Source organism: Elephas maximus, chromosome 9 (assembly GCF_024166365.1).
Source record: "Elephas maximus indicus isolate mEleMax1 chromosome 9, mEleMax1 primary haplotype, whole genome shotgun sequence".
In the NCBI taxonomy this organism is placed as follows: domain Eukaryota; kingdom Metazoa; phylum Chordata; class Mammalia; order Proboscidea; family Elephantidae; genus Elephas; species Elephas maximus.
In genome coordinates, this window is record NC_064827.1 from 16292199 (window position 1) to 16319456 (window position 27258).

Consider the following 27258-nt stretch of genomic DNA (forward strand, 5'->3'; position numbering starts at 1 on the left):
GAATTTTGAAAGTACAGTGTAGGCCTGAGTAAGGAGTAGTTAAAGAAAACTCCTGTTTCATTAGAGGAAATTGGGAGGAAAATTAATTTCCACATTAATAAAAAAACAGATTTAAGACAGCAAAACCCAAAAAGAACAGTTTTGATCTAACCTTTTTAATCAGTTTAAACATGAGTAGCTGCAAATATTGTTTACCATGATAACACTCAAATAACTAGAGTTATATTAAGATTTTTGAAGTAGTAGATGAAATTAAGCTTCATTAACTAATTTTAAACTTTTTTTAGGTAAATGAATTGGTGGATGCCAGAGATGTCGGCCTTGGTGCTTGGTTTGAAGCACATATACGTAGTGTTACTAGAGCTTCTGATGGACATTCACGTGGCAAAACTCCACTGAAGAATGGCAGTACTTATAAAAGGACTAATGGAAATGTAAATCATAATTCCAAAGGGAACACAAATAAATTGGACAATGTACCCTCTACGTCTAATTCAGACTCTGTTGCTGCTGATGAAGACGTTATTTATCATATCGAGTATGATGAGTAAGTGCTCATGCTATTGAGGACATCATTCGTGTTTTTGTTTGTAGAAGCAAAGCCTTCCATTCCAAGATTGTTTAACAGTAACTGTCTTTCCAAAGAAATCATTTAGGGGATCATGTTCATATTGTTTCTGTGTGTTTGGTGGTTGTAATCTAATGAATGAGGACTCATTAATTCTCAGTTGTCTCCGGCTCTTAAGTGGTTTGTTGTGATCTAGATCCTAATACCTGGCTTAATTTATGATATAAAAATTTCTATTTGTCTCTTTCTCTGTTAGGTTTTTTGATGTGTATTTTAGAAATGATAAAATATCCTTTAATGTAATAGCCATTAGAATGCAGCTGAAATTTTTTTAACAAGTTTGTCATTGAGATATAATTCACATACCATGCAGTTTATCCCCTAAAGTATACAACTCAGTGTTTTTTAGTGTATTCACAGGGTTGTGCAACCATCAGCACAAAACTAACTTTAGAACTTTTATCCTCCAAAAAGGAAACCCCGTACCCATTAGCAGTCACTTCCATTCGCCCCCTTCCAGTACAATATATTTTAAACTGTTAGAATGGGGATAGTATTAAGAACTTGGCTTGACGGCCAAGGTTTCTAACACTGAATTATCATTTTCTTTACCTGTTTTCAAAATCCTACTACGAAAGTTACCGTTGGGACAGATTTAATATTTATTTAAGACACTAAATGAACTTACGGCATCATTCAATTGATGGAAAATATTATGCTGCTAGATTCTTACCGAGTATATACTAAGAATTAAAGATCCTAGAATAGTTGTGATTTTTCCTACCCCAAAATGGTATAAAAGACTTTGGTATCAACACATTCAGGATGCCTGGAAAAGGAGTCAAAAGTAAATCCCTATTGTCTTTGCTTTCCTGATATTTCTCGTGGTTGTGGTTTACCTGCCAACGCTACTTATTGCAAATGAACCGTCATACTTTTGGCCATGATACTGGACGGTACTAGAACCAACAACTAGAATAAATTATTAAGGTCTGTGATTGACCAGGACTGCAATATTAGTGAATAAGGCTGTGGTAGAAGGGGGTTGGAGTTGATGCATTGAAAAGTGAGCATCCTCTGGATTTATGAATGCTGTGGAAAAGAGGCAAGATATGGTAATGATGGAGGATTTCGGCTATCCGCGTATCTGCCATCAAACAAGCAGAGTGTTCTTGGTTTGCTTTATTGAGTTTTATATCTTGGAGAATGGAAGAAACAACTAGGAAATCTACTACCTGGGACCCGATTTTGGCCAAAAACGGAGTTACTGTTTGGCAAAAAATACTGTGCAGAATGGTATGACATAGAAATAGGGTAAGAAGTTTTAAGCACTAAGTGCACTAAGCCTTTTTAAATTTTTATTGTTTTAGGGACTTGTAAAGGTGAGTTTGGAGTAAGACATCCAAGGAATAGGCCCAGTGCCTGAATTTGGTGTAATGCTAGAGCACAAAACACTGGCAACTTAAAGATATAATAGCTGAACTTCCTTTGAAAAATAAAAGGTAGTAGAAGCTTGTTGTTAGTTGCCGTGGAGTTGATTCCACCTCGTGGCAACTGCACATGTGCAGAGTAGAACTGCTTCATAGGGTTTTTAAGGCTGTGACCTTTCACAAGCAGAACACCAGGCCTTACTTATAAGGTGTCTCCGGGTGGGTTCACACTGCCAGCCTTTCGGCTAGGAGTCGAGCACGTCACCATTTGCATCACCCAGAGACTCCATAGCAGAAGCTTAGTGATAGGTAGATAAATCCTCAAAAAGAGAGAAGGACTATATAAAATATAGTTGAGCTCCTGGGTACTAGTCCAAATAAGGCTTGTATAAGCACCCAGGAAGAATCATGAGCTGATAATTTGGTAACAAATCCTATTAGATCAAAATTTCATTCTTCATGGTTGTTAGAAAAACTGAAATAAAAAAATGTAGTTAGGTACACATTGACTTTAATAAGTCATCAAACCAGCTCTTCCTTGGATGAAGGATGTATTGAAGAGAGCTGGCAGAGTATGTGGCTTAGCAATAGTAATAAATTTTTATTGAGTAGTATAATTAACAGGATGGGGCTGTCAAATAACCGTGCTGTAAGGATGTTTTATTAGAAGTATTATAGCTGGAACGAGCCAGGTGGTGGTGGGCTGGTTATTCCCTATGTGGAATATTGTCTTCCAGCCAGCACACTTTAAGAACAATATCAATAGGACCTGGTACATGTTCAGAGTAGAATCTAGTGTGTAAAAATGTAAAACCATCACGAAGAGCAACTGAAGGAACTAAATATTTAGCTTTGAAAGACGCGGGTCTTGATAGCTCTCCTATTTTAAAAGCTGTATCTAGAAAGATGTTCTGTACAACACAGAATGTAAGTTTGAGGAACCTAAACTTCCTACTGGTTAATTGTTTAATGATAGAGAATGTTTTGCCTTGAGGCAGCCAGCAGCTAAGATTGGCCGTCTTCACGTGCAGACGGACAGACTTGGCTAGAGACATTGCCCTGCAGAGAGGATTTAAAAAGTTCGGGATGGTTAGGTGACCTCTAGTTTCAGCACAAGTTTTATTCCCAAGGCAGTATTTCCGAGACACCTTTTTTATACTTTAACTAGACAAGCTTTAAGTACTTATAGGCTATTATCCCTTTGAATTATGGTGTTGGTGAAGAATTTTGAATATACCATGGACTGCCAAGAGAACAAACAAATCTGTCTTGCAAGAAGTACAGCCAGAATTCTCCTTAGAAGCGAGGACGGCAAGACTTCGTGTAACGTACATTGGACATGTCATCAGGAGGAACCAGTCCCTGGAGAAGGAAGGACATCATTCTCTTTAGAGGGTCAGTGAAAAAGAGGAAGACCTTCAACGAGATGGATTGACACAGTGGCTGCAACAATGGGCTCAAACGTAACAATTGTGAGGATGGCGCAGGACCAAACAGTGTTTTGTTCTGTTGTACATAGGGTTGCTATGAGTTGGAACTGACTGTACAGCACCTAACAACAACAAAATTCCATTCTTTTATGATACTGATTAAATACTGCCATATTTCCCTCAATGAGCTAACTTTTCATTTTTCTCCCCCTGGAGTGAGTTGATAGTCATTTCTTATTGGCAAGCCTGTAGATAATCATAACTCCCAACCTCTGAGTACAGCAGTGTAGTTTTGAACAGGCTGTCATTTAGCAAAGGCGAGGAGGTACCATACACTGCTCGAGGAATATGGCTCTGCAGTTCTTTTAGGACATGCAGCGTTGTCAGTTTAAAATGCATCCATTCGAAAGCTATTTTTATTTTTTTAGCAAACTGAAGATCTAATACATTATCAGACCAGATGAATTCTTAGTTTTTGAAACGAACTTTATTAAAACAAAATTATTTGCTGAGTCAGGCCAAGATAAACAGGTATTCTCCCTTGCATCTTCAGTTCTCATTCTAGTCAGAGCAGAGGTAGAAAAAAACAAGAAAAGAACAAATTTGTGATATTTCTTATTAGGTAGAGGGGTTTCAAAAAACAACAGTGCCAAATATGATCATTAGTGGATATAATACATTAAATGAAGCCATTCATTTAAAATACAAATGAAACCACATGTGAAAGTTTTGTAGTTTGTATCCTAATCTGTTTTCCACCCTCAAAATTATAGATGTGTACGTTGTAAATTCGTGAAAGACAGATTATATTACGAGATTAAAGACACTAATTTTTAGAGAAGTTTTAGGTGTACAGAAAAATTTGTACAGAAAGTACAGTTTCCATGTGCTCCCCCCATTTCTCTTATCATTAATATATTAGTGTGCTATATTTGTTACAAATGATGAACTAATATTGATACATTATTTTAAGTAAAGTGTATAGTTTATATTAGGGTTCACTGTGTGCTGCAGTTCTGTGGGTTTTGATAAATGCATAATGTTATGTCTCCACTGTTAAAATATCATGCAGAATAGTTTCGTTGTCTTAAAATGTCCTGTGCTCCACCCATCATCCTTCCGCTTGAACCCTGGCAACTACCGATCTTTTTGCCGTTGCCGTGGTTTTGTACATAAGCTGAAGTTTTGAAGGCTTCTCACGAAGGTATTTTAGCTTGTAGAAGTTTATAGTTAGTCGCTCCCCTATTGCTTGTGTCATCCTTAAGATTCACAGCTTGTGGACTACTGTAGAGAATATAAAGCAGATGGGTCAACATCAAAGTACCTAGTACAAGGTAGATATTTGTGTTGTTTTTTTTTTTTAACAGGCGAGGAACGTGCTCCTTAGTTCAGTCAAGTATACGAGACCAAATGGGCAACATCTGCCCCAAAGTAAAGATGAGAAGGCAGGAAGGGACAGGAAAACTGGACAAATGGGCATGGGGAACTCAGGGTGGAAAGAGGGAGAGTGCTGACACATTGCAGGGATTGCAGTCAATGTCAGAAAACAATTTGTGTATAAGTTTTTGAATAAGAAAATCTTTAAAGTTAAGATAAACATTTTTAAGGACCATGAACGTCTGTATCTCAGTTCACAAGGCTGTGACTTTAATCTTTTAAGAGAAGAGACTCTGAAGCCATTGAGGGTGAAGGGCCATGATGTTGACTAAAGGGGAAGAGGTGGTTTTGGAGAAAGACAGCCATTTTTCTAGTGTTTCTAGTGGGTAATATTTCTGTGGCATAGCTTACGGCATTTTAGAGAATGTTAAGCCTTAATGTGGCAGGCTCTGAAATAACTTTTTTTTTACATAAATTCTCATGCGATCCTTACAATGACTATAATGTTAAGTTACATTAACTCCCAGGTGAGGAAACCAAGGCTTAATGGGCCAAAGGTCAAATCCATTAAATGGTTTGACTGCTGAGCCCAAGAGTTAACCAGTATGCAGTGTTGCCACCCAGCCTAGACATGGTACCTGAGGTTAGTAGTAGCCTATACATCTCTTGTCATCAAAGTTAACCGTTCTTAATATAGCATGTCCTTGCTTTAGACTTTGCCTGGGGCTTAAAGAAAAAAAGCACACATACAACTTCTGTTGAATTAAACTCTTGAGTTAGGTATGTTAGCACCTGTATGCACCCCACCCAGTCCAATCCATACCCCTCACCTGGTTTCATCATCAGCAGACTGTCACTAAAATCTTATCTTGCTTTTGTGTTAAGAAACATGTTTTCAGTGGACTTGATTCAGATTAGTTTTAGAGGAACCCTGGTGGTGCAGTGGTTAAAGTGCTCAGCTGCCAACCAAAAGGTTAGCATTTTGAACCCACCAGCTGCTCTACGGGAGGAAGATGTGGCAGTCTGCTGCTGTAAAGATTTACAGGGTTCGAAACCCTATAGGGCAGTTCTACTCTGTCCTATAGGATCGCTGTGAGTCGGAATCAACTCTACGGCAGTGGATAATATTTCATTAGAGGCCACAGATGGTATTATAATACCTGAGGGATCCAAGTGTTCATCCTTCTTTTAGCACATGCCTAGGTGGCCTGTGGCTTGCTGATTTTTCTATTTTCATATAGACCAAACTTTTAGCTCTCTAGCCTTTTTCTAAAACGAATATTTCACTCAAGCGCCTTGTCAGTTTGTCGTACTTGGGGGGACATGTGTGTTACTGTGTTGCTGGAAGCTATGCCACCAGTATTTCAAATACTAGTAGGGTCACCCATGGTGGATAGGTTTCAGCTGAGCTTCCAGACTAAGACAGACTAGGAAAAAGGACCTGGTGGTCTACTACTGAAAAGAATTAGCCAGTGAAAACCTTATGAAGAGCACTGGAACATTATATGATAATAGTGCCAGAAGATGAGCCCCTCAGGTTGGAAGTCACTCAAAGTACAATAGGGGAAGAGCTGTCTCCTCAAAGTAGAGTCAACCTTGATGTGGATGGAGTCAAGCTTTCGGGACCTTCATTTGCTGATGTGGCACAACTCAAAATGAGGGAAAATAGCTGCAAACATCCATTGATAATTGGAACATGAAATGTACGAAGTATGAATCTAGGAATATTGGAAGTTGTCAGAAATGAAATGGAATGCATAAAGTTTGCTATCTAGGTATTAGCTGAAATGGACTGGTATTGGCCGTTTTGAATGAGACAATTGTAAGGTCTACTATGCCGGGAATGACAAATTGAAGAGGAATGGTGTTGCATTCCTTGTCAAAAAGAAAATTTCAAGATCTGTCCTGAAGTGCAGTGCTGTCAGTGACAGGTTAATATCCATACGCCTACAAGAAGATCAGTTAATATGACTACTATTCAAATTATGCACCAACCACTGAGGCCAAAGATGAAGACACTGAAGATTTTTACCAACTTCTGGAATCTGAAATTGATCAAACATGCGATCAAGATACATTGATAATTAGTGGTGATTGGAATGTGAAAGTTGGAAACAAGGAACAGTAGTTGGAAATACAGTCTCGGTGATAGAAACGACAATGGAAATTGCATAGGACCTGTGACTTCTTCATTGCAAATACTTTTTCCAACAACATTAACATTTACTCTACACGCGGATCTCACTAGAGGAATACGCAGGAAACAAATTGACTATAGCTGTAGAAAAAGACTATGGAAAAGCTCAGTCAACATCATGGGTCAGAACAAGGCCAGGGGCTGACTGCAGAACAGACCATCAGTTGTTCATGTGCAAGTTCAAGTTGAAGCTGAAGAAAATTAGAACAAGTTCACGAGAGCCAAAGTAAGACCTTGAATATATCCCACCTGAATTTAGAGACCATCTCAAGAATAGATTTGACACATTGAACACTAATGACTGAAGACCAGAGGAGTTGTGGAATGACATCAAGGACATCATACGTGAAGAAAGCAAGAGGTCATTAAAAAGACAGAGAAGACCAAAATGGATGTCAGAGGAGACTCTGAAACTTGCTTTTGAACGTAGAATAGCTAAAGCAAAAGGAAGAAACTGATGAAGTAAAAGAGCTGAGCAGAAGATTTCAAAGGACGGCTTGAGAAGACAAAGTATTATAATGAAATGTTCAAAGAACTAGAGTTAGAAAACCAAAAAGGAAAAACAGGCTTGGCATTTCTCATGCTGAAAGAACTGAAGAAAAAATTCAAGCCTTGAGTTGCAATATTGAAGAACTCTACAGGGAAAATATTAAACAATGCAGGGAGCATCAAAGGAAGATGGTACAGTGTCACTGTACCAAAAAGAATTGGTTGACGTTCAGCCATTTCAGGAAGTAGCATTATGACCAAGCATCAATGGTATTGAAGGAAGAAGTCCAAGCTGCTCTGCAGGCATTGGTGAAAAACAAGGCTCCAAGAATTGAAGGAATACCAATTGAGACATTTCAACAAATGAATGCAGTGCTGGAAGTGCTTACCTGTCTGTCATTTGGAAGACAGCTGCCTGGCCTACTGACTTCCTGGAAGAGATCCATATTTGCATCCATTCCAAAGAAAAGTGATGCAACAGAATGCAGAAATTATTGAACAATATCATTAGCATCACACACAAGTAAAATGTTGATGACAGGCATTCAGCTCAGTTGCAGCAGTCCATTGAGAGAGAACTGCCAGAAATTGTAGCCAGATTCAGAAGAGGACGTGGAGCCAGGGACATCGTTGCTGATGTCAGACGGATTTTCACGGAAAGCAGAGAATACCGGAAGGATGTTTACCTGTGTTTTGTTGACTATGCAAAGGCATTTGACTCTGTGGATCATAACAAATTATGGACAACATTGGAAAGAATGGAAATTCCGGAACACTTACTTTTGCTCATGAGGAACCTGTACGTAGACCAAAAGGCAGTAGTTCAAACAAAACAAGGGGATACTGCATAGGAAAGGGGTGTGGGTCAGGGTTGTATCATTTTACCATACTTATTCAGTTTGTATGCTGAGCAAGTAATCGGAGAAGCTGGACAACGTGAAGAAGAACAGGGCATCAAGATTTGAGAAAGACTGTAACATCCTGCATTATGCAGATGACAACCTTGCTTGTTGAAAGTGGACTTGCAGTGCTTACTTGTGAAGATCAAAGACTACAGCCTTCGGTGTGAATTACACCTCAGCACAAAGAAAAAAATTATCACAACTGGACTAATGGAGAACATCATGATAAACTGAGAAAAGACTGAAGTTGTCAACGATTTCATTTTCTTCGATCCACAATCAATACCCATGGAAGCAGTAGTCAAGAAATCAAATGACACATTGTATTGTTAAGTCTGCTGCAAAAGACCTCTTTAAAGTTTTAAAAAGCAAAGATGTCACTTTGAGGACTTGGGTCTGACTGAAGCCATGATGTTTTCATTCTCCTCATATGCATGGGAATGCTGGACAATGAATGAGGAAGACCAAAGAAGAATTGATGCCTTTGTGTTGTTCCCGAAAGATACTGAGTGTATCATGGACTGCCAGAAGAATGAACAAATCTGTCTTGCAAGAAATACAGCCAAAATGCTACTTAAAAGCAAAGATGGCAAGACTTTTGTCTCACATACTTTGGGCATGTTATCAGGACGGGCCAGTCTCTGGAGAAGGATATCATGCTTGGCAAAGTAGGAAGGTCATCGAAAAAGAGAAGACCTTCAACAAGATGGATTGACACAGTGGCTACAACGGTGGGCTCAAGCATAATGATTGTGAGGACGGTGCAGGAGCAGGCAGTGTTTCATTTTGTCGTGTGAGTTGGAACCGACTGGATAGCACCTAACAACAACAACAAGCTAAATAATCTGTAAAGCAGTATAAACCAGTTATCATCCAGACAGTCTTGACTCTTGACGACCCTGTGTGTATCAGAGTGGAACTGTGCTCCATAGGATCTTCAATGGATGCTTTTTCAGAAGTGGATCGACAGGACTTTCTTTCAAGGCAGCTTGCGGCAGACTCCAATCTCCAACCTTCAGTTAACTGTGAAGCCTGTTAACCATTTACACTGCCTAGGGACCCCTAGTGGTTAAGTGCTGCAGCTGCTAACCAAAGGGTCGGCAGTTCAAATCCGCCAGGCGCTCCTTGGAAACTCTGTGGGGCAATTCTGCTCTGTCCTGCGGGGTCGCTATGAGTCGGAATCGACTCGATGGCACTGGGTAGGGACTCCAGTGATCTGTATATTAATTAACTTAAAGCCCGTTTCTCCAGTATGCAGTCTTTACCCATATTAACTTTGCTTAGAGAGTGATGACCGTAAGGCATTGGGGTAATTTATTTGAAGCGTTCGTAAATTCTTGAGTGGTAATACTCTGTGGTAGTTGAGTATTTGTTCTAAGATCGAGCCCTGGTTTTCCTGTTAAATTAAGCTCTTAAATAAGCTAGTCAGTCCTCCTAAGCACAAGCTTCCTAAATTTGAGATAGGGTTGAACTAGATCCCAAAATTTCTGCCATTGTAAAACGGGTTTTCTTTGAAATGTTATCAGTGGGTGGAGCAACTCAGTCATTGCAGTGTAATGAACCAGTAAGTTTTTAGGCATTTCAAAGGTTCTCTAAAGAAATGTTGTCATAAAGTCCTTAACTGTGTGGCCTAGGCTTTCATTTTTAGGTTATAGTTACTACACTACCACCTGTTCTCTTTATCTTCCTCCTACCAGGGATTCAGCATGTACCCTTAGTCAGTCTTATCAACAGTTATAAAGGAAAATTTGAGAGCGTTTATTCTTGTCAATGACTTGCCTTTCTTTAATAGCTTTATTAAATTTAATGATGTAATTCTGAGCCCTGGTGGTGCAGTGGTTAAGAGCTTGGCTGCTAACCAAAAGGTTGGCGGTTCAGATCCACTCTGCAGCTATTTGGAAACCCTGTGGGACAGTTCTGTGTCCTGTTGGGTTACTATGAGTTGGAATCGACTCGACTACAGTGGGTTTTGGTTTTTGGGTTTAATTTAATTGATTTGTAAATTTTAGTTGGTTTTTGTAAGGAGAAAAGTTAGCTAGGAAATAACTGGTTTCTTGAACAAGGAAGTATGTATGTAAAGACAGAAAAAATCATATATTTCTGTGTGACATCTTAAGTTAGGCAAACTTGAGGTCTTTAAACGTAGGTAAATGATTGTTAAGAGGTTTTTGTAATGGTACCGAAAGTATTATATGATCTTCCATGCTGTATGATATTCACATTTAAAATTATACTATACAAGTAGTTTACCTGGATTATCTCACGTAACCTTCATAAAAAACCAGCGAAGCATAGATACTTTTTTTATGTGTAAAGTGGGGATAACTGAGGTTTAGAGAGGTTAATTTGTCCAGTGTTGGAGAGCCAGGAAGTAGTAGACCCAGATTCAGAAAAGTATGTGCTTACAAGTTGCAGCTACTCCACTGTACTATGTCTAATTTTGAGAGAAGCACATTTATAAAATGATATTTTGAAACAGTGCCTGTATAGCATGTAGAGTTATTTATATAATTTAAAAATTTTCTGTATTAATCTTCCCAGTCACAGTGCTTTCAAAGAAGAGATGCTGTGAACCAAAGGGTCTTTACCTGCCCATAAACCTTTTTATATATTTTTCCATGGAGAGGATACGTAACTCATTGGTACTAAGAGTTTTTAAACCAAAAAGATTAAACTGCTGTTTTTAACAGTGTTAAGGCTTTACCATGGGATTCACATCTAATTGAAATGTCACAGCATCACTTAGGACTTTAGGGGTATCTTATGCTTATGCTATTATTAAAAACTCATTTGGCAAATGTCTTAGAATAATGTTACCATTGCTCTCAGTATTCTTTATGATTTTTTAGCTATTCGCAGCCTGTGGTAAGTGCTTTTGAGTAGCCTTAATTATGACTACTGCAAATACAAGTCAGTGAGCCAATTCTGAATAAAATCAAGCACTATTTTTAGATAAAAAGTAGTTTTTCTATAAAGTAACAAAACCGATATTCTTGAGTAAATTGATGTAGTCATCTGTTTCTAAAGGAATCCTGAAAATGTTTTGAGCAATGTCAGATGTAATCATTTCTGGGTTTTGATGGAAGAAAAGGAGTAGGAGATTTTTTTTAATGAAGTCATAGTGTTGGACTTGCATATAGGGGGCTGGATGATGCATGTAGTTTCAGAACATCGGTGCACTGACCAGTCTGCCCCATTGCTTCTTGGTTGTTACTGGTGTGTTTTATCAAAGGCTTAGAACACTTCCCACAACCTTCTGTGACTTTTCAGGGTCCTCAATGGATAATCAAAAGAGGGAGGAAGAAGCAGGACAGGTCTGTGATCTTAAGTCATTGCTCTTCTATTTTGCTGTAAGGTCATCTGTTGTTAGGTGCTATCGAGTCGGTTCCGGCTCATAGCAACCCTGTGTCCAACAGCATGAAACACTGCTCAGTCCTGCGCCATCCTCACAATTGTTGTTATGCTTGAGGCCATTGTTGCAGCCACTGTGTCAGTCTATCTTGTTGAGGGTCTTCCTTTTTTTCACTGACCCTCTACTTTACCAAGCATGATGTCCTTCTCCAGGGACTGATCCCACCTGATATGTCCAAGGTATGTGAGATGTAGTCTCACCGTCCTTGCTTCTAAGGAGCACTCTGATTGTAATTAAGGTCACTTAGTACTTTTATTTATTTATTTATTTATTTATTTATTTATTTTTAGTACTTAGAAAAATGAGTTGACAGAAATCAGTTGATTTTACCTTTTCAAGCTTACACATCATGCCTTTAAAACAGTGTTCCTCAAAAAGGTGTTAAAAACACTGCAGATTCACACAGGTAAGATGTTTGTTTAAAACGCAGGTTCTTGAGGACCCCTCCCCCTACCACCAACAGATTGAGGTGAGGTAGAACCTGGGAATCTGTTTTCCTCACAAGTTATCCCAGAGGCCTGTTAAGTTACAGTGTACGGAACGGTGGTTCTCTCATAGGCTATATAGTACAGGCATTGGAATCAGAATTTGGTTTGTATTCTAAGCCTTTGATTTATGGGTAAGTTTTTTCATTTTACAACTCAACTTTAATTTCCTTACCTGCTTGCCCTGTGTTCTCTTTTAATAATAACCTTGAACAGTACTTGGCAATAATAGAATTAAACTTTCTGCATTTTCTCTTATTTGTTAGTAAAACCAGGTTATTTTGGTAAATACTCTTAAATAATACAGTTATCTTTGGCATAGGTATTTTTTAACCTATATGATTACGCTGTTTCCACTGTTAATAGTTATCCCCTATTTTTTAACATGTTCTAAAAATGGAACTTATTTCTATGTACTATGTAAAATCCCATGGTGAGCAGTTTTAAGTAAGTTATTCTTTATTGTTTATGAGTGAGCTTTAAAGCGTGAAATTTAATGTTCTCAGAATAAGAAATGCTTTCTTTTTTGCATGTGGTATGATATTAAAGATTTACTGAACTGGAATATGCCTCCAGATGAATGTTGTCCTTATTTAAACATCTTAGCTCCCCCCAAAAGTCCTGTTTTAATACTGCCTTGCCTAATACAATTTGAGTCTTTTAGAATTATTAGTTGTTTACAAGCCACCTAAGGAAATCTAGTTTCACTATTTAATAGTAAACCTTTTTTTAGTGCTTAATCTGTTTCCCTGAAATATAATTCCCTGGGCTTTACCCAATGACTGTTTTCTGCTAACAAACATGAATTTTGTTCTCAGTTGGCAAAGATGTCTCATACTTAAGAATAATAAAAAACATGTAGATCTAAAAGATAGTTCTAAAAGACTTCTAAAGAGCGCTTGGTGCAATGAATACTTTATTGGGAAAGCATAGGTTTGAAGCTACATTTAAGGCTTGTCTAGACTTTAAAACCAACCAAACCCATTGCTGTTGAGTGAATTCCGACTCATAGTGACCCTATAGGACAGAGTAGAACTGCCCTATAGGGTTTCCAAGGAGTAGCTGCTGGTTTCGAACTGCTGACATTTTGGTTAACTGCCAAGCTCTTAACCACTGTGCTACCAGGGCTCCAGACTTCATGTGTTTATAATAATAAAGTGGATCAAAAACGTTCAAGAATTCAAAGTCGTTGAGTAGAATAACTCATCTTGGACCTATATCAGAATAATAGCTTGACTTCCAGGTCCTGAGAACATCAGGTCATATATTACAAGAGAAAGAGGAAAACCCCAGTTTCTTCCTTCTGTAGGTACAGGGTTGTCCTCACACAGTGAAGGTAAAGCTGGCTGTGATACATTCCTACCTGTCTCTGCTCCAGTTCTTTGGGGGATACCTTGCACCCTGTTTCAGAAGTTGTTCAAGCTGCCACACCTACCAAAATGTTGTATACAGACTTTTGGACAACCAGTTTTCCTCACTACAAATGCTGGAAGAAGTCAGCAGCTTAGATCAGTTTGCAGTGATTCTTAGACTATATGTTAGACCTCATGGGGGTGGGGGAAGTATTGTATTGGGGCTCCCTATACTTGCCTTTGTCTTAGTACCGGTATAGTTAACAATCTAGCTGTTAGGTTACTATGTTGTTTAGCTTTTAAGAACACAAAAGACATAATCTCAAGCCTTTTGTTAATAGTTTTTTTTTTTTTCTGCATAGAATTCTCTGTTCCCAACTAACTGCTTAGATCAAGGATACTCAAGGAAAAGGAGAACACAGTAGAATCATTTGAGGATCTTTTCAAAATATATTGGTCATAGTTTATTATATTCGATGAAGAGGTTTGGTTATATAAAGCTGACTTTTCTATTTAACGAGTTGGGTATGTTTCCAAACATTTTTAGGCCTGGTGTATCCCACGTACGCTCAAGTTTTGAACATGGTACCACTTCTGGTTGAGACAGTCTGCTAGGAAGTAGAACAAAGAAAAACAGAGAGAAAATAAGAGTTCAGGAGACCCAATATATGATGGAAATGAGTTCCATTAAAGAGGACAAAATAAAGAGACAGACAGAAATAGCAAATAATGTAAGAAATATTTTCCAAAACTAAAAGACGTGAAAAGATTCACTGAGTACCCAGTCCAAGAAATGAAAAAGGACCCGTGCTAAGGCAGATCCTTGTAATATTTCAGAACACCATGGGTAAAAAGAAAATATTCTTAAGGCTTTTAGGAAAAAAAGTCTCACGTATGAAGGGTCATGGATTAGATGGCACTGGACTTTCCTCCCTGGCTGTACTAGAAGATAGAAGACATGTGGAGCAATGCCGTCAGATTCGGAAAGTGATTTGCCTCCTGAAGTCTATAATTAGCCATTTTTTTTTTTTTTTTTATACTGGGAGGGGAAACCCTAGTGGTGCAGTGGGTAAGTGCTATATGGCTGCTAACCAAAAAGGTCGGCACGTCAATCCAACAGGTGCTCCTTGGAAATTCTACGGGGCAGCTCTACTCTGACCTATAGAATTGCTATGAGTCGGAATTGACTCGATGGCAACAGGTTTGTTTTTTATTTTATTTATATTGGGAGGGGGAGAAAAAGATATTTTTAGATAAGGCAAGATCTCAAACTTACCTCCCAGGAACCTTTCTCACGGAAGCCATTGGAAGATGTGTTCCATCAAAACCAGGGTTTAAACCAAGGAAGAGAAGGACATGGTATCCAGGAAACAGGATTCAACACAGGAAATAATGAGTGTGACTCACTGTGCAAACAGTATGGTTTATGTTGAACACCTGCTTTCCTTCAGGGAGTCTGGAATTTTTGTACATACTGAGCAGAGACTGCCTGTGTGACCAGCCCCCGAAAAAAACCTTGAGTGCCTTCCGCTGAGCTCCCCTTGTAGACAGTGTTTCACATGTGTTGTCACACCTCTTCACTGGAGGTACTAAGGAGTGTCTTATGTGGCCCTATGGGAGAGGCCTCTTAGAGGCTTGTTCCTGGTTTCCTCTGGACTTTGCCACATACGCCTTTTTCCTTTGCTGATGTTGCTTTATATCATTTCACTGTAATAAATCATAGCCAGAAGGACCTCTATAGCCTGAGTCCTGTGAGTCCTGTGAGAATAGGGCATGGTCTTGGGGACCCTGCCACATAAACTATAACAAATCCCACATAAAATTGACAGTGAGTTCTTAATATCAAATAACCAGTCGATGTTCAGAATTTAATTGTCTCTTAAAAATTTTAGTTTGTTCATATAAGGATCAAAACAAGGCCCAACCATTGCATTTAGTTAATATTATTAATAAAGTCTCAGCCTACAGATTACTTTTTTTTCCTTCTGTTTATTTGAATAAACGATGTCGTTTGTCTTGTACAGGTTTCCCACAGTGTGGGTTTTGCTCATTGCATCCATTTAGCGATTATTTAACACCTTCTCCTTACATGTTAGTTTCCTGAAACCTGTTACATCTAGAGGCTTAATTGGATTAAATTCAATTATTTCATTTTCTGACAAGACTACTTGAGATAAGGTTTTGCGTACTTAACTATTGAATGGCATCAGGGGCACTTAATGTCTGTTTTATTTATTTATTTTTTTTTTAAGAAAAACTTTAACAACTAACTGGTTTGTATATGGAAGGTAGGATAAACTCTTGACTCCTGGCCTTTTTCAGTTTTCAGAATGGGTAAGTTTCCTAGCATCCCCCAAAAGTTGAACAATGAGATTTTTACTTTTAAGTATCATTATGAACTCATAAATTTTAAAAATTGTCTTAATCTACTTAAGTTGTTCTTTTTTATGCCCAGATTGACCCATCTTTTGTGGGAGTTTCTTCAAGATGAACCTGACACAATAGACTTTTGACAGCTTCGTTGCTTTCAGGTACAACATAGGTACCGTGTCCCAGGTTCGTCTCATATTTCCCATCCCAGACCTAGATTCAGCCATTTTCTCAAGGAGTCCTAGTTCCTTTCAGTTGAAAATGATAGAGTACAAAGCCTGGGCTTCTCATTGATATCTGTTTGGTCATGTCTAGATCTTCTTATTGGCCAAAGCCAGGAAATACTTAATCAAATACAGCATGGGTTTGTATTGATATTTCCAATTTAACTTAGAGGTAAAAGTTATAACTTAGTCTCCTTAGTTTCATAGTATTTTTTCTCTTACCCTGCAAATCATGTTTCCTAATGGTATTAACACCACTGATTTGCCTAATCTACTTACTCATAGTTTCAGACTGACAGTACTAAATATTGCAAACAATATGATTATTGAGATTTTTTGTTTTTTGTCCTTAGGAAATATTAGGGATGTACAGTCAATTTAATGTGTTTTTCAAATTGCATGCAACAGTTCTCTGTGTAGTTAAGGCACCAATTATATACTTACTTTGCTTTTGATTTTTAGCGATTTCTCACATTGTTAATTTTGTTTCATAATTATATGAAATATTTACATGGTTCCACAGTTGAATCTCTGAAAGAAGGCATGTTGAGAGAAATTGAGCCTCCATCCCCATGCTCTCTATCCTACTTCTGTTTTAGGGAACTGTATCAGTTTTGGGCTTATCTGTCTGTTTAAAATATAAACAAAGTGTATGTATATGGTTGTATCCCTCTCTCACCCACACACTCATTAGACAGGCAGTTGCACACTACATACACTGTTGCCACTTCGGCTTTTTGAGTTAATATACCCTGGAGATCACGCTATAGCAGAAGAGCCCTGATGGCACAGTGGTTAAGACCTTGACTGCTAACCAGAAGATCAGCAGTTTGAATCCACCAGCTGCTACTTGAAAACCCTATGGGGCAGTTCTACTCTGGGCCCTATAGGGTCACTATGAGTCGGAGTTGACTCTTTTTTTTGGTTTAGTATTCCATTATATAGATGTGTTCTGTGTGTTACCTTAAATGAATTCCTGTGGACATTTGATTGTTTCTAGTCTGACTATTGCAAACAGTCCAGCTGTGAATAGCCTTGTTTATATGTCTTTTCATATTTTTGCCACTTATCTTTGGGGTGAATTCCTGGAAGTGGAATTCCAGGGTCAGATGGTAAATATATAGGCAATTTTGCCAAATTCCCCTTTATGACAGGTCAGTGCCACTTTGTCTTCCCATCAGCAGTATCTGAAAATACTCATTTTCCAACAGCCTTATCAACTGATTGTTAGCAAACTTCACAAAATATTTCAAGTAGATCTATGTTTTAGAGTCTTCACTTGGGCAAAAGTACGATATGGATTGGAAGGTGTGATCCTAAAGGCAGGAAGACATGTTGGGCCTTGACAGTAGTCTCAGAAAAACAGGTCTAAACTAAAGGGATGGAGTTACATTAAAGAAGTGTTAGAGGAATAGCATAAAAAGGACTTAGTAACTGGATGGAGGCATCAGGAGGGGTTTTCTGCACAGAGAACTGAGCAACAGCAGAGTATGGGTTGGCAATTTTCATTTTGGATGCCATGAATTTGAGGTGCTTCTCAGACATCTGGGCCGGAGATACAGTTGGATGCATGGATCTGAGAGAAAAGCTCCACTGGAGTGGAGCTTCATAGTCAACACTACAGAAATGCTGTCAAGATTCGTAGACGAAGATGCCCAGGAAAAGCATAATAGTAATATTATGTAATATTTGAGCGCTTGGTATGTGCTTGACTTTGACAAAAGTAGTTTTATGGTTTTGCTTTTTTGTTTTCATGAGCTCTTGAGCTAACGTCTCTGGTTAGAATTAAAAAAAGTATATGTCATCTTCTTGACATCTTTTATAGCCTCCGTGTGTCTGTCAGTTTGTCGTACTCTGGGGGCTTGTGTGTTGCTGTAATAATGTTGGAAGGTATACCACTAGCATTCAAATACCAGCAGGGTCACCCATGGTGGACAGTTTCAGCTGAGCTTCCAGACTAAGACAGACTAGTCTGGTGGTCTGCTTCTGAAAAAAAATTAGCCCATGAAAACCTTAGGAATCGTAGCAGAACATTGTCTGATACAGTGCTGGAAGATGAACCCTTCTTGTTGGAAGGCACTCAAAAGATGGATTGACACAGTAGCTGCAACAGTGAGCTCAAGCATAACAACAATTGTGAGGATGGCACAGGACCAGGCAGTGTTCTGTTCTGTTGTACATAAGGTCACTGTGAGTCAGAACCAACTTGACAGCACCGAACAGCAACATCTTTTATAGATGTAGCGTATTACTGTGCTATAACAATTTATAATTCTGTTCTAAAATTGTACAAATTGAGTTTCCGTATAAATAGAGCTTAAATTCTCTTGCTTTGTATAGAATGATTTGTTTTGCCTTCTCACCGCCTATGAACATGATTTAATATACAATTTAATATACAGCTTTGTTCAAAATATTTCCATTCTGGTTATCTAATTTTGACAAACTTAGACACTTGGAGAATATTTTTTGCCAATGAAATATGCTTTTTTTTCTTTTACTGTATTATAAATAAACATAGAGAATGATAATGCCATAATGTCCAAATGTACTTTTCACATTACAGCTGAGAATTCTTCATCTAAAATAGACTGGTTTCTGTCTTACGAGACCTTAAGAATTTTGAGGCAGGAAACGAATTCACAACTTGAGAACTAGAAAAGCCCTTAGAGAGCTAATTTAACGTCTTCCTTTTATAGGTTGGGAAAAATGTTGGTTATTTTTCTGTCCAAGCCAGTGTGAAACAGCATGAGCGCATAAACACAAAATGTTGAGCTAGTGACTCCTAAATTTAGGTTAGTCATTAAAAAGAGGGGTTAAAAAAGAGGGAGAAAAGGAGAACCTTAGACCTGACTTGGTACTTGTCAGTTTACCCCATCAGGTACTCTTTCAAACACTTCACAAGTCGTCTTATTTTAGTTCTCAAAGCAACTGTATGAGGTGTAGTTACCATTAGGTACATTTTACAGATGAGAAATAGTTGTAGAGAGGTTTAGTAAATTTCCCAAGGACACGCAGTAGCAAGAAGCTAAATTGGAAATCTATCCCAGACAGGCTGGAAATAGAACATATTTTTGAATAGAGGTTGGATGGTTGTTTGGACGGCTTGCTGGGGAAGAGAATTATGGCACTGAGTGGTAAATGGACCAGATAGTCTCTGAGGCCTCTTGCCAATCCTGAGATTTTTTTTTTTTAAATTAACTAAAACTTGAAGAGATTTGATTAAATGGGTTGATTAGCTAAAGAGTGCACACAGAATTAATCTGCATTTATTCTAAATGAATGGGGTATGCCTTAAGAACCAAGGCCAACCACTAGAACTGCTTCCAACTTCGGATCCACTTTTATCCTGAGAAGACCACTCTTACCTTGGTTTGTAGGTTCATAATGGTGTTTCACACTAGGGTGCACTATTTAATTATTCTGGCATTCCTGCAGCACAGTGGGCTCTCGAACTTGAGCACGCATCAGAATCATCAAGAGGGTTTGTGAAAATGCAGATTGCTGGGCCTCATCCCCAGAGTTTCAGACTCATTAGGTCTGGAGTGGGGCCCTAGAATTTGCATTTCTAACACGTTCCCAGATGCTGCTGTTGCTGCTTTCGGAACCACTGCTGTAGTCTGACCTCTCCCAGTAGACTGAGCTTTTCAAAGTGGGAACTACCTGTTCTCATTGCCAGGTGTTCTCATTGCTTTATTTCTCTACCACCTAGCAGTACATAAAGGTGGCTGATCTGAATTTTGTAGAAACCAAATGTGGACTGTTATACCGGTGCCTTTGGCTTGATGAGACCAAGTAGGCCTAAAATTGAGGAACCTTCGAAAGCTTTAAATTCGGGTCAGGTTTACGTTTATGTCAAGCTTACCTTTAGAAATATGAATAAAATCAAAATTCTGCTAGAATTCTTTCACATAGTCCCACTTTCTGGTACATATAAAATTCTGTTTTCTTGCCATTAGTAGGGAGCTGACTACATGAAAGAACTAGAATCTATCTTTCTCTTCTTGGGAAAATGGAGGCTATTGTCAGATGGCAGAACTTGATTAACTGTTTGCCAGTTCAGGAAGAGGTCAACATCTAATCCTATTAAAATAATTCTTCAACTTTGTTAAGAAAATGGAGAACAAGGTGAACGTGTGTTTTTACCTACCCGTGCCTCCCCTGAAAGGAGCCTGGTGGTCCAGTGGTTAAGCACTGAGCTGCTAACAGGAAAGTCAGCAATTTGAACCCACCTAGCAGCTTCATAGGAGGAAAGACCTGGCAATCTGCTCCCATAAAAATTACAGCCTAGGAAACCCTATGGGGCAGTTCTACTCTGTCCTACAGAATCATTACGAATCAGAATTGACTCAGCAGCGTACGACACCTCCCCCGTGCTAGAAAAGAATGCCTTCCTAAGACTTTTCTAAGCATTATTTTACTCTGGAATTAAAGTCATGAATATATATCATTTACTTTTAAGTGCTATAAAGAAGAATGTACGATCTGTCATTCAGAATATCCGGATTACAACAATATTACTTGCCCGAACAGATAGCTTACTTATTGTGTGTTTTAGAGAAATCACATATAGCCCTCTCAAAGTAAATAAGATGGTGGTTCCTAAACATAGGGATAAATGTTTGCTTGGCACTCTACAAGCCACATCTCACACTTCAGAAACCAACCCATTGACATCACAGTACAGGGGAGAGGCTGACATAAAGTACACCTTTTATTAAAGAAAGTTGAAACTTGTTTTACTTTTTCTCTTATTCTATATCTAGGTGGTTAACCCTGAAAATTAGGTTTTTGTATATGTTGCTTCTAATTTTAGTGTTCTTTGGCAGTAATCATAAGAATGTTCTGTGGTTCTCTTTCTCCTTCCTCAGATATCCAGAAAGTGGTACTCTAGAGATGAATGTCAAGGATCTTCGCCCACGAGCTAGAACCACTTTGAAATGGAATGAACTAAATGTTGGTGATGTGGTAATGGTTAACTATAATGTAGAAAGTCCTGGAGAAAGAGGATTTTGGTTTGATGCAGAAATTACCACACTGAAGACAATTTCAAGGACCAAAAGAGAACTTCGTGTGAAAATTTTTCTTGGGTAAGATTCTCTTCACTGATAATGACATTTAACTACTGAATTAAACAAGGGATGTCATTTTTAGGTATTAAGCTCGTGTCCCTTAGTAACAAGATGGAATTTATGGGGGATGGAATGTTCTTTACTGAGGGAGAACTTTTTTATGAAGTCTTGAGAAATTTTAATTAAGAACGGCACTGAAATCTCTGACGCTACTTTAAGGTTGGAGCTGTTCTTTGGGAGCATCTTGGAAATAAGTGAGTATTTTTGGAGAAATGCTTACTTCACAGAGTTCTTACAGATTTGACAAAGTTTATATCCAACGGCATTTTATTAGAAAAATGGATATAGGAATCCATTCCTGTTTTCTTTTTATTTTTTAATTTTTATTGTGCTTTAAGTGAAAGTTTACAAATCAAGTCAGTCTCTCACACAAAAACTTATATACACCTTGCTACATACTCCCAATCGCTCTCCCTGTAATGAGACAGCCTGCTCCCTCCCTCTACTCTCTCATTTCGTGTCCATTTCACCAGCTTCTAACTTCCTCTACCCACTCATCTCTCCTCCAGGCAGAGATGCCAACATAGCCTCAAGTGTTCACCCAAAGGCATTTTAATAGCTGTAATTCTTATAGGGGTCTATGTTGGTATAATAGTATGTCTATCTAACCAGTTAGCTATCTGCCAGACTTCTAACAGTAGCTGAAATTTTCCTTCACAACCATTTTCTTCAACTTGGCAGAATTTAACAAGCTCAGTGAAGTGAATTCCAAATCCAAAAAGCCAGCTGATACACCAAATCACTCAAGTGTTACCATCATTAATTCTTTAAGAAATATGTTTAGACTTTCGCCTCAAGTGGTATAATACTATATGCATTGTTTCACAGATACCTTTTTTCACCTAGAAAAATATTGTCACTATTTTTTGTGTCACATTCTTCTGAATAGAGTTTATTGGCTAAATAGTCACAGATTTACTTTTAAAGAAAGAAAATCTCAGTTTAGTTCTTTGTTACATGTAATGTTTCAGTAAACATCCTCGTATATGCATCTTTGTAGCATTTCTTTTCTTTACTATTTATTCTTAGAAGTACATTTGTTGTGTTGAGCATTGAGAATTCTAGAATGGTCCTGACAGTTTTCTTTTACGTAAGAGAAGCAGCCAAACTAACATTCTTGCCAGGTACTGGCTAGCTGGATTACTAGTGTCATGAAGATGACATATTGGGGAATGAACGTCGGCATATGGTTAAAAATAATTTAAAGCAAAGGTCAGCCGACTGCAGCTTGCAGGTTGCATATTATTTTTGTAAATAATGTTTTATTGGGACACAGCCATGCCCATTTGTTTATGTATCATGTAAGACTGCTTTCATGCTCAACAGTATTGTTGGGTAGTTGGCGACTGAGACCATTTGGTCTGCAAAGACTAAACCATTTACTTTCTGACCCTTTACAGAATATGTTTATTCACCCTGGAGGTAAAGAAGAATTGTAAGATGCTAAAAATAGCTTATATTTTAAAAAACAAATTTTAGAACTTTCTACAAACAAAGGTACTTCTCTTGCTCTAGTCTAAGAATGTAGCTCAATTACAGACTTCTTAATGATTTGAAATTCTGACATGGATACAAATCATGGTGATGAAAAGACAAAGCATATAAATAAATTAGCCATATAGGGAACCTTTTAACGTACTTGAGTGTGTTGTTAGGTGCTGTCAAGTCTATTCCAACTCCTAGCGACCCTATGTACAACAGAATGAAACACTGCCCGGTTCTGCACCATCCTCATAATTGTTGCTGTGTTTGAGCCCATTCTTGTAGCCACTATGCCAGTCCATCTTGTTGAGGGTCGTCCTCTTTTTCACTGGCCCTCTATTTACCCAAGCATGATGTCCTTCTCCATGAACCTAGTCCCTTCTGATAACATGTCCAAAGTACATCAGACATCCTTTCTTCTAAGGAACGTTTTGGCTATACTTCTTCTGAGACAAATCAGTTCATTCTTCTGGGAGTCCATGGTATAGTCAGTATTCTTCACTAGCACCATAATTCAAAGGTATCAATTCTTCTTCAGTCTTGCTTATTCATTGTCCAGCTTTCACGTGCATATGAGGTGATTGAAAACACCATAGCTTGGGTCAGGTGCACCTTAGTCCTTAAAGTGACATCTGTGCTTTTCAACACTTTAAAAAAGGGTCTTTTGCAGCAGATTGCCCAATGCAATGTGCCAGTTGTTTCCTTGACCGCTGCTTCCATGGGCATTAATTGTGGATCCAAGTAAAATGAAATTCTTGACAACTTCAATCTTTTCTCCATTTATCATGATGTTGCTTATTGGTCCACATGTGAGGATTTTAGTTTTCTTTATGTTGAGGTGCAGTCCATACTGAAGACTGTAGTCTTTGATCTTCATCAGTAAGTGCTTCAAGATATCTTGACTTTCAGCAAGCAAGCTAGTGTCATTGGTATATTGCAGGTTGTTAATGAGCCTTCCTCCAGTGCTGATGCCATGTTCTTCATATAACCCAGCTTCTCGAATTATGTGTTCAGCGTACAGATTGAATAAGTATGGTGAAAGGCTACAACCCTCATGCACACCTTTCTTGACTTTAAACCATGCAATATCTCCTTGTTCTGTTCAAGCGACTGCCTCTTGGTTTATGTACAGGTTCCTCATGAGCACAGTTAAGTGTTCTGGAATTCCCATTCTTCACAGTGTTATCCATAATTTGTTATGATTCACACAGTCGAATGCCTTTGCATAGTCAGTAAAACACAGGTAAGCATCTTCCTGGTATTGTCTGCTTTCAGCTAAGATCCATCTGACATCAGCAATGATGTCCCTCGTCCTGTGTCCGTTTCTGAATCCAGCTTGAATTTCTGACAATTCCCTGTTGATGTATTGCTTCAGCTGCTTTTGAATGATCTTCAGCCAAATTTTACTTACATGTGATGTTAATGATATCGTTTGATAATTTCCACATTCTGTTGGATCAGCTTTCTTTGGAATGGGCACAATACAAATACGGATCTCTTCCAGGTGGTCGGCCAGGTAGTTGTTTTCCAAAATTCTTGGCATAGACAAGTGAGTACCTCCAACTCTGCATCTGTTTGTTGAAACATCTTAGCTGGTATTCCATCGATTCCTGGAGCATTGTTTTTCACCAATGCCTTCAGTGCAGTTTGGACTTCTTCTTTCAGTACCATCAGTTCTTGATCATGTGCTACCTTCTGAAGTGGTTGAATGTTGACCAGTTCTTTTTGATACAGTGATTCTGTGTATTCATTCCTTCTTCTTTTGATGCTTCCTGTGTCATTCAGTATTTTCCCTCCAGAATCCTTCAATATTGCAACTTGAGGATTTAATTTTTTCTTTAGTTCTTTCAGCCTGAAAAATGCTGAACATGTTCTTCCCTTTTGCTTTTCTAACTCCAGGTCTTTGCACATGTCAATATAATACTTTGTCTTCTCGAGCTGCCCTTTGAAATCTTCTGTTCAGCTCTTTTACGTCATCATTTCTGCTGTTTGCTTTAGCTATTCTACGTTCAAGAGCAAGTTTCGGAGTCTCTTTTAAAATCCATTTTGGTCTTTTCTATCTTTCCTGTCTTTTTAATGGCCTCTTGCTTTCTTCATGTATTGATGTCCTTCCACAACTCCCCTGGTCTTCAGTCATTAGTGTTCGGTGCATCAAATCTGTTCTTGAAATGGTCTCTAAATTCAGGTGAGATATACTCAAGGTCATATTTTGGCTCTCATGGACTTGTTCTAATTTTCTTCAGCTTCGACTTGAACTTGCATATGAGCAGTTGGTGGTCTGTTCCGCAGTTGACCCCGGCCTTGTTCTGACTGATGATATTGAGCTTCTTCATCGTCTCTTACCACAGATGTAGTTGATTTGATTCTTGTGTATTTCATCTGGCAAGTTTCGTGTGTGTAGTCGCTGTTGATGTTGTTAAAAAACGGCATTTGTAATGAAGCCATTGGTCTTCCAAAATTCTGTCATGTGATCTCCAGCATGGTTTCTGTCATCAAGGCAGTATCTTCCAACTACTGATCCTTTTTCTTTGTTTCCAACTTGCATTCGAGTCATCAGTACTTATCAGTGCATCTTGACTGATCAATTTCAGATTGCAGAAGTCGGTAAAAATCTTCAGTTTCTTCATCTTTGGCCTTAGTGTTTGGTGCTTAAATTTGATTAATAGCCGTGTTAACTGGTTTTACTTGTAGGCGTATGGATATTATCCTACGGCTGACAGTGTTATACTTTCGGACAGGTCTTGAGAAGTCCTTTTTGGTAGTGAACGCATTGCTTTTCCTCTTTAGTTTGTCATTCCTGGCATAGTAGACTGTATGATTGTCTGATTCACAGTGGCCAATACTAGTCCATTTTAGCTCACTAATGCCTAGGATAGCAGTCTCTACGCATTCCATTTCGTTTTAGATGAGTTCAGCTTTTCTAGATTCATACTTCATACATTCTACATTCCTATTATTAATGTAATATTATTACATTAATTATTATTAATGTGTGGTTGCAGCTGTTTCTTCTCATTTTCAGTCATGCCACATCAGCAAATGAAGGTTCTGAAAGCTTGACTCCATCCATGTCATTAAAGTAAGCTCTACTTTGAGGAGTTAGCTCTTCCCTTGTCATATTTTGAGTGCCTTCCAACCTGAGGGGCTCATCTTTCAACACTATATCAATCTTCCAGTGCTGTTCATAAGGTTTTCACTTACCAATTTTTTCAGAAGCAGACCGCCAGGTGCTTCTTCCTGGTCTCTCTCAGTCTGGAAGCTCCACTGAAACCTATCCACCATGGGTGACCCTGCTAGTATTTGAAATACCAGTGGCGTAGCTTCCAGCATCATAGCAACACACAAGCCACCACAGTATAACAAACTGATAGATGCGTGGTGGTACTTGAGTGTAGAAAGTATTAAAAAAGCATGTATACACAAAGGGCAAGATACTAGTACTCATTGCACTAAGGTAGGTAAAAGCTTGTATTTTGAAAATATTTCCCAAAGTGATTCTGAAATGCTGCTATAGTGCAGCACCCCTGGCTTTTTAAGGGACTAGATCCAGCAGAAATTATAGGTAGGCAACTAATGGTTCAATAGTGAGAACAATTATGTGATAGCTCTCCCAACAGTAAAACACCCTATCCTGTAAAGTATTGTGTTCTCTGTCATTTAAGTTCTTAGAAGTATTAGGTACACAGCAGCCAAACAGGAAGCAGTATGACTTGTAGATGGGAAGTTTTCGCATGATTAGAAATTGTTTCTTCTCGCTAGAAAGAGTGGATAGATAATCAGGATGAAGATCTAAGTGCCTGCCACCGTGGATGGACATTTCAGTTGTTTCCAGTTTGGGGCTGTTATGAACAGTGCTGCCATGATGTTCTTGTTCACGTGTCCTGGTGCATATGTGCATAAGGGTAGAATCGCTGGGTGTAGGACATGCACATCTTCAGCTTTAGTATAGGACCAAAGACTTTGCAAACGGCTGTACTAGACCGCACCGCCCCAGCAGTATGAGCCATCCCATCCCGTTGCTCCGCATCCTTATCCACACTTACTTTTGTTTTAGTTTTTGCTTATCAGGTGGGTGTATGATATAAAGTAGCATGTCACTGTGGCTTCAATATGCATTTCCCTGACTACTAATGAGGTTAAGAGCCTTTTCATTTGTTTACTGACAGATTGGGCATCTTTTGTGAGGACCCTATTCTAAATGTTAGTGGGTTTTTTTTGTTTTTTTTTTTTTTTCTTCATTGGATAGTCTTGACTTACTGGTTTCTTGGAGTTCTTACTGGGGAGACTAGACCCATGTCAGTTATATGAGGCAAAAAAAAAAAAAAGTCTCCAATTCTATGGCTTATTTTTTCTCTTTTTGCTGTTAGAATAGGAGTTTTCTTAACTTTAATGTAGTTGAATTTATCTG

At 38.5% G+C, this 27258-nt stretch overlaps 1 protein-coding gene across 2 annotated transcripts in view; it reads left to right on the forward strand.

Annotated features, from left to right (window-relative positions):
- UHRF2 (ubiquitin like with PHD and ring finger domains 2) overlaps window positions 1-27258 on the forward strand; it is a 95861-nt gene that overhangs the window by 22249 nt on the left and 46354 nt on the right. For both annotated transcript variants that reach the window (XM_049896784.1, XM_049896783.1), the window contains exons 3-4: window positions 288-547; window positions 21108-21326. In XM_049896784.1, coding sequence (XP_049752741.1) covers window positions 288-547; window positions 21108-21326 — 479 coding nt within the window. The remainder of the gene's footprint in view (window positions 1-287; window positions 548-21107; window positions 21327-27258) is intronic.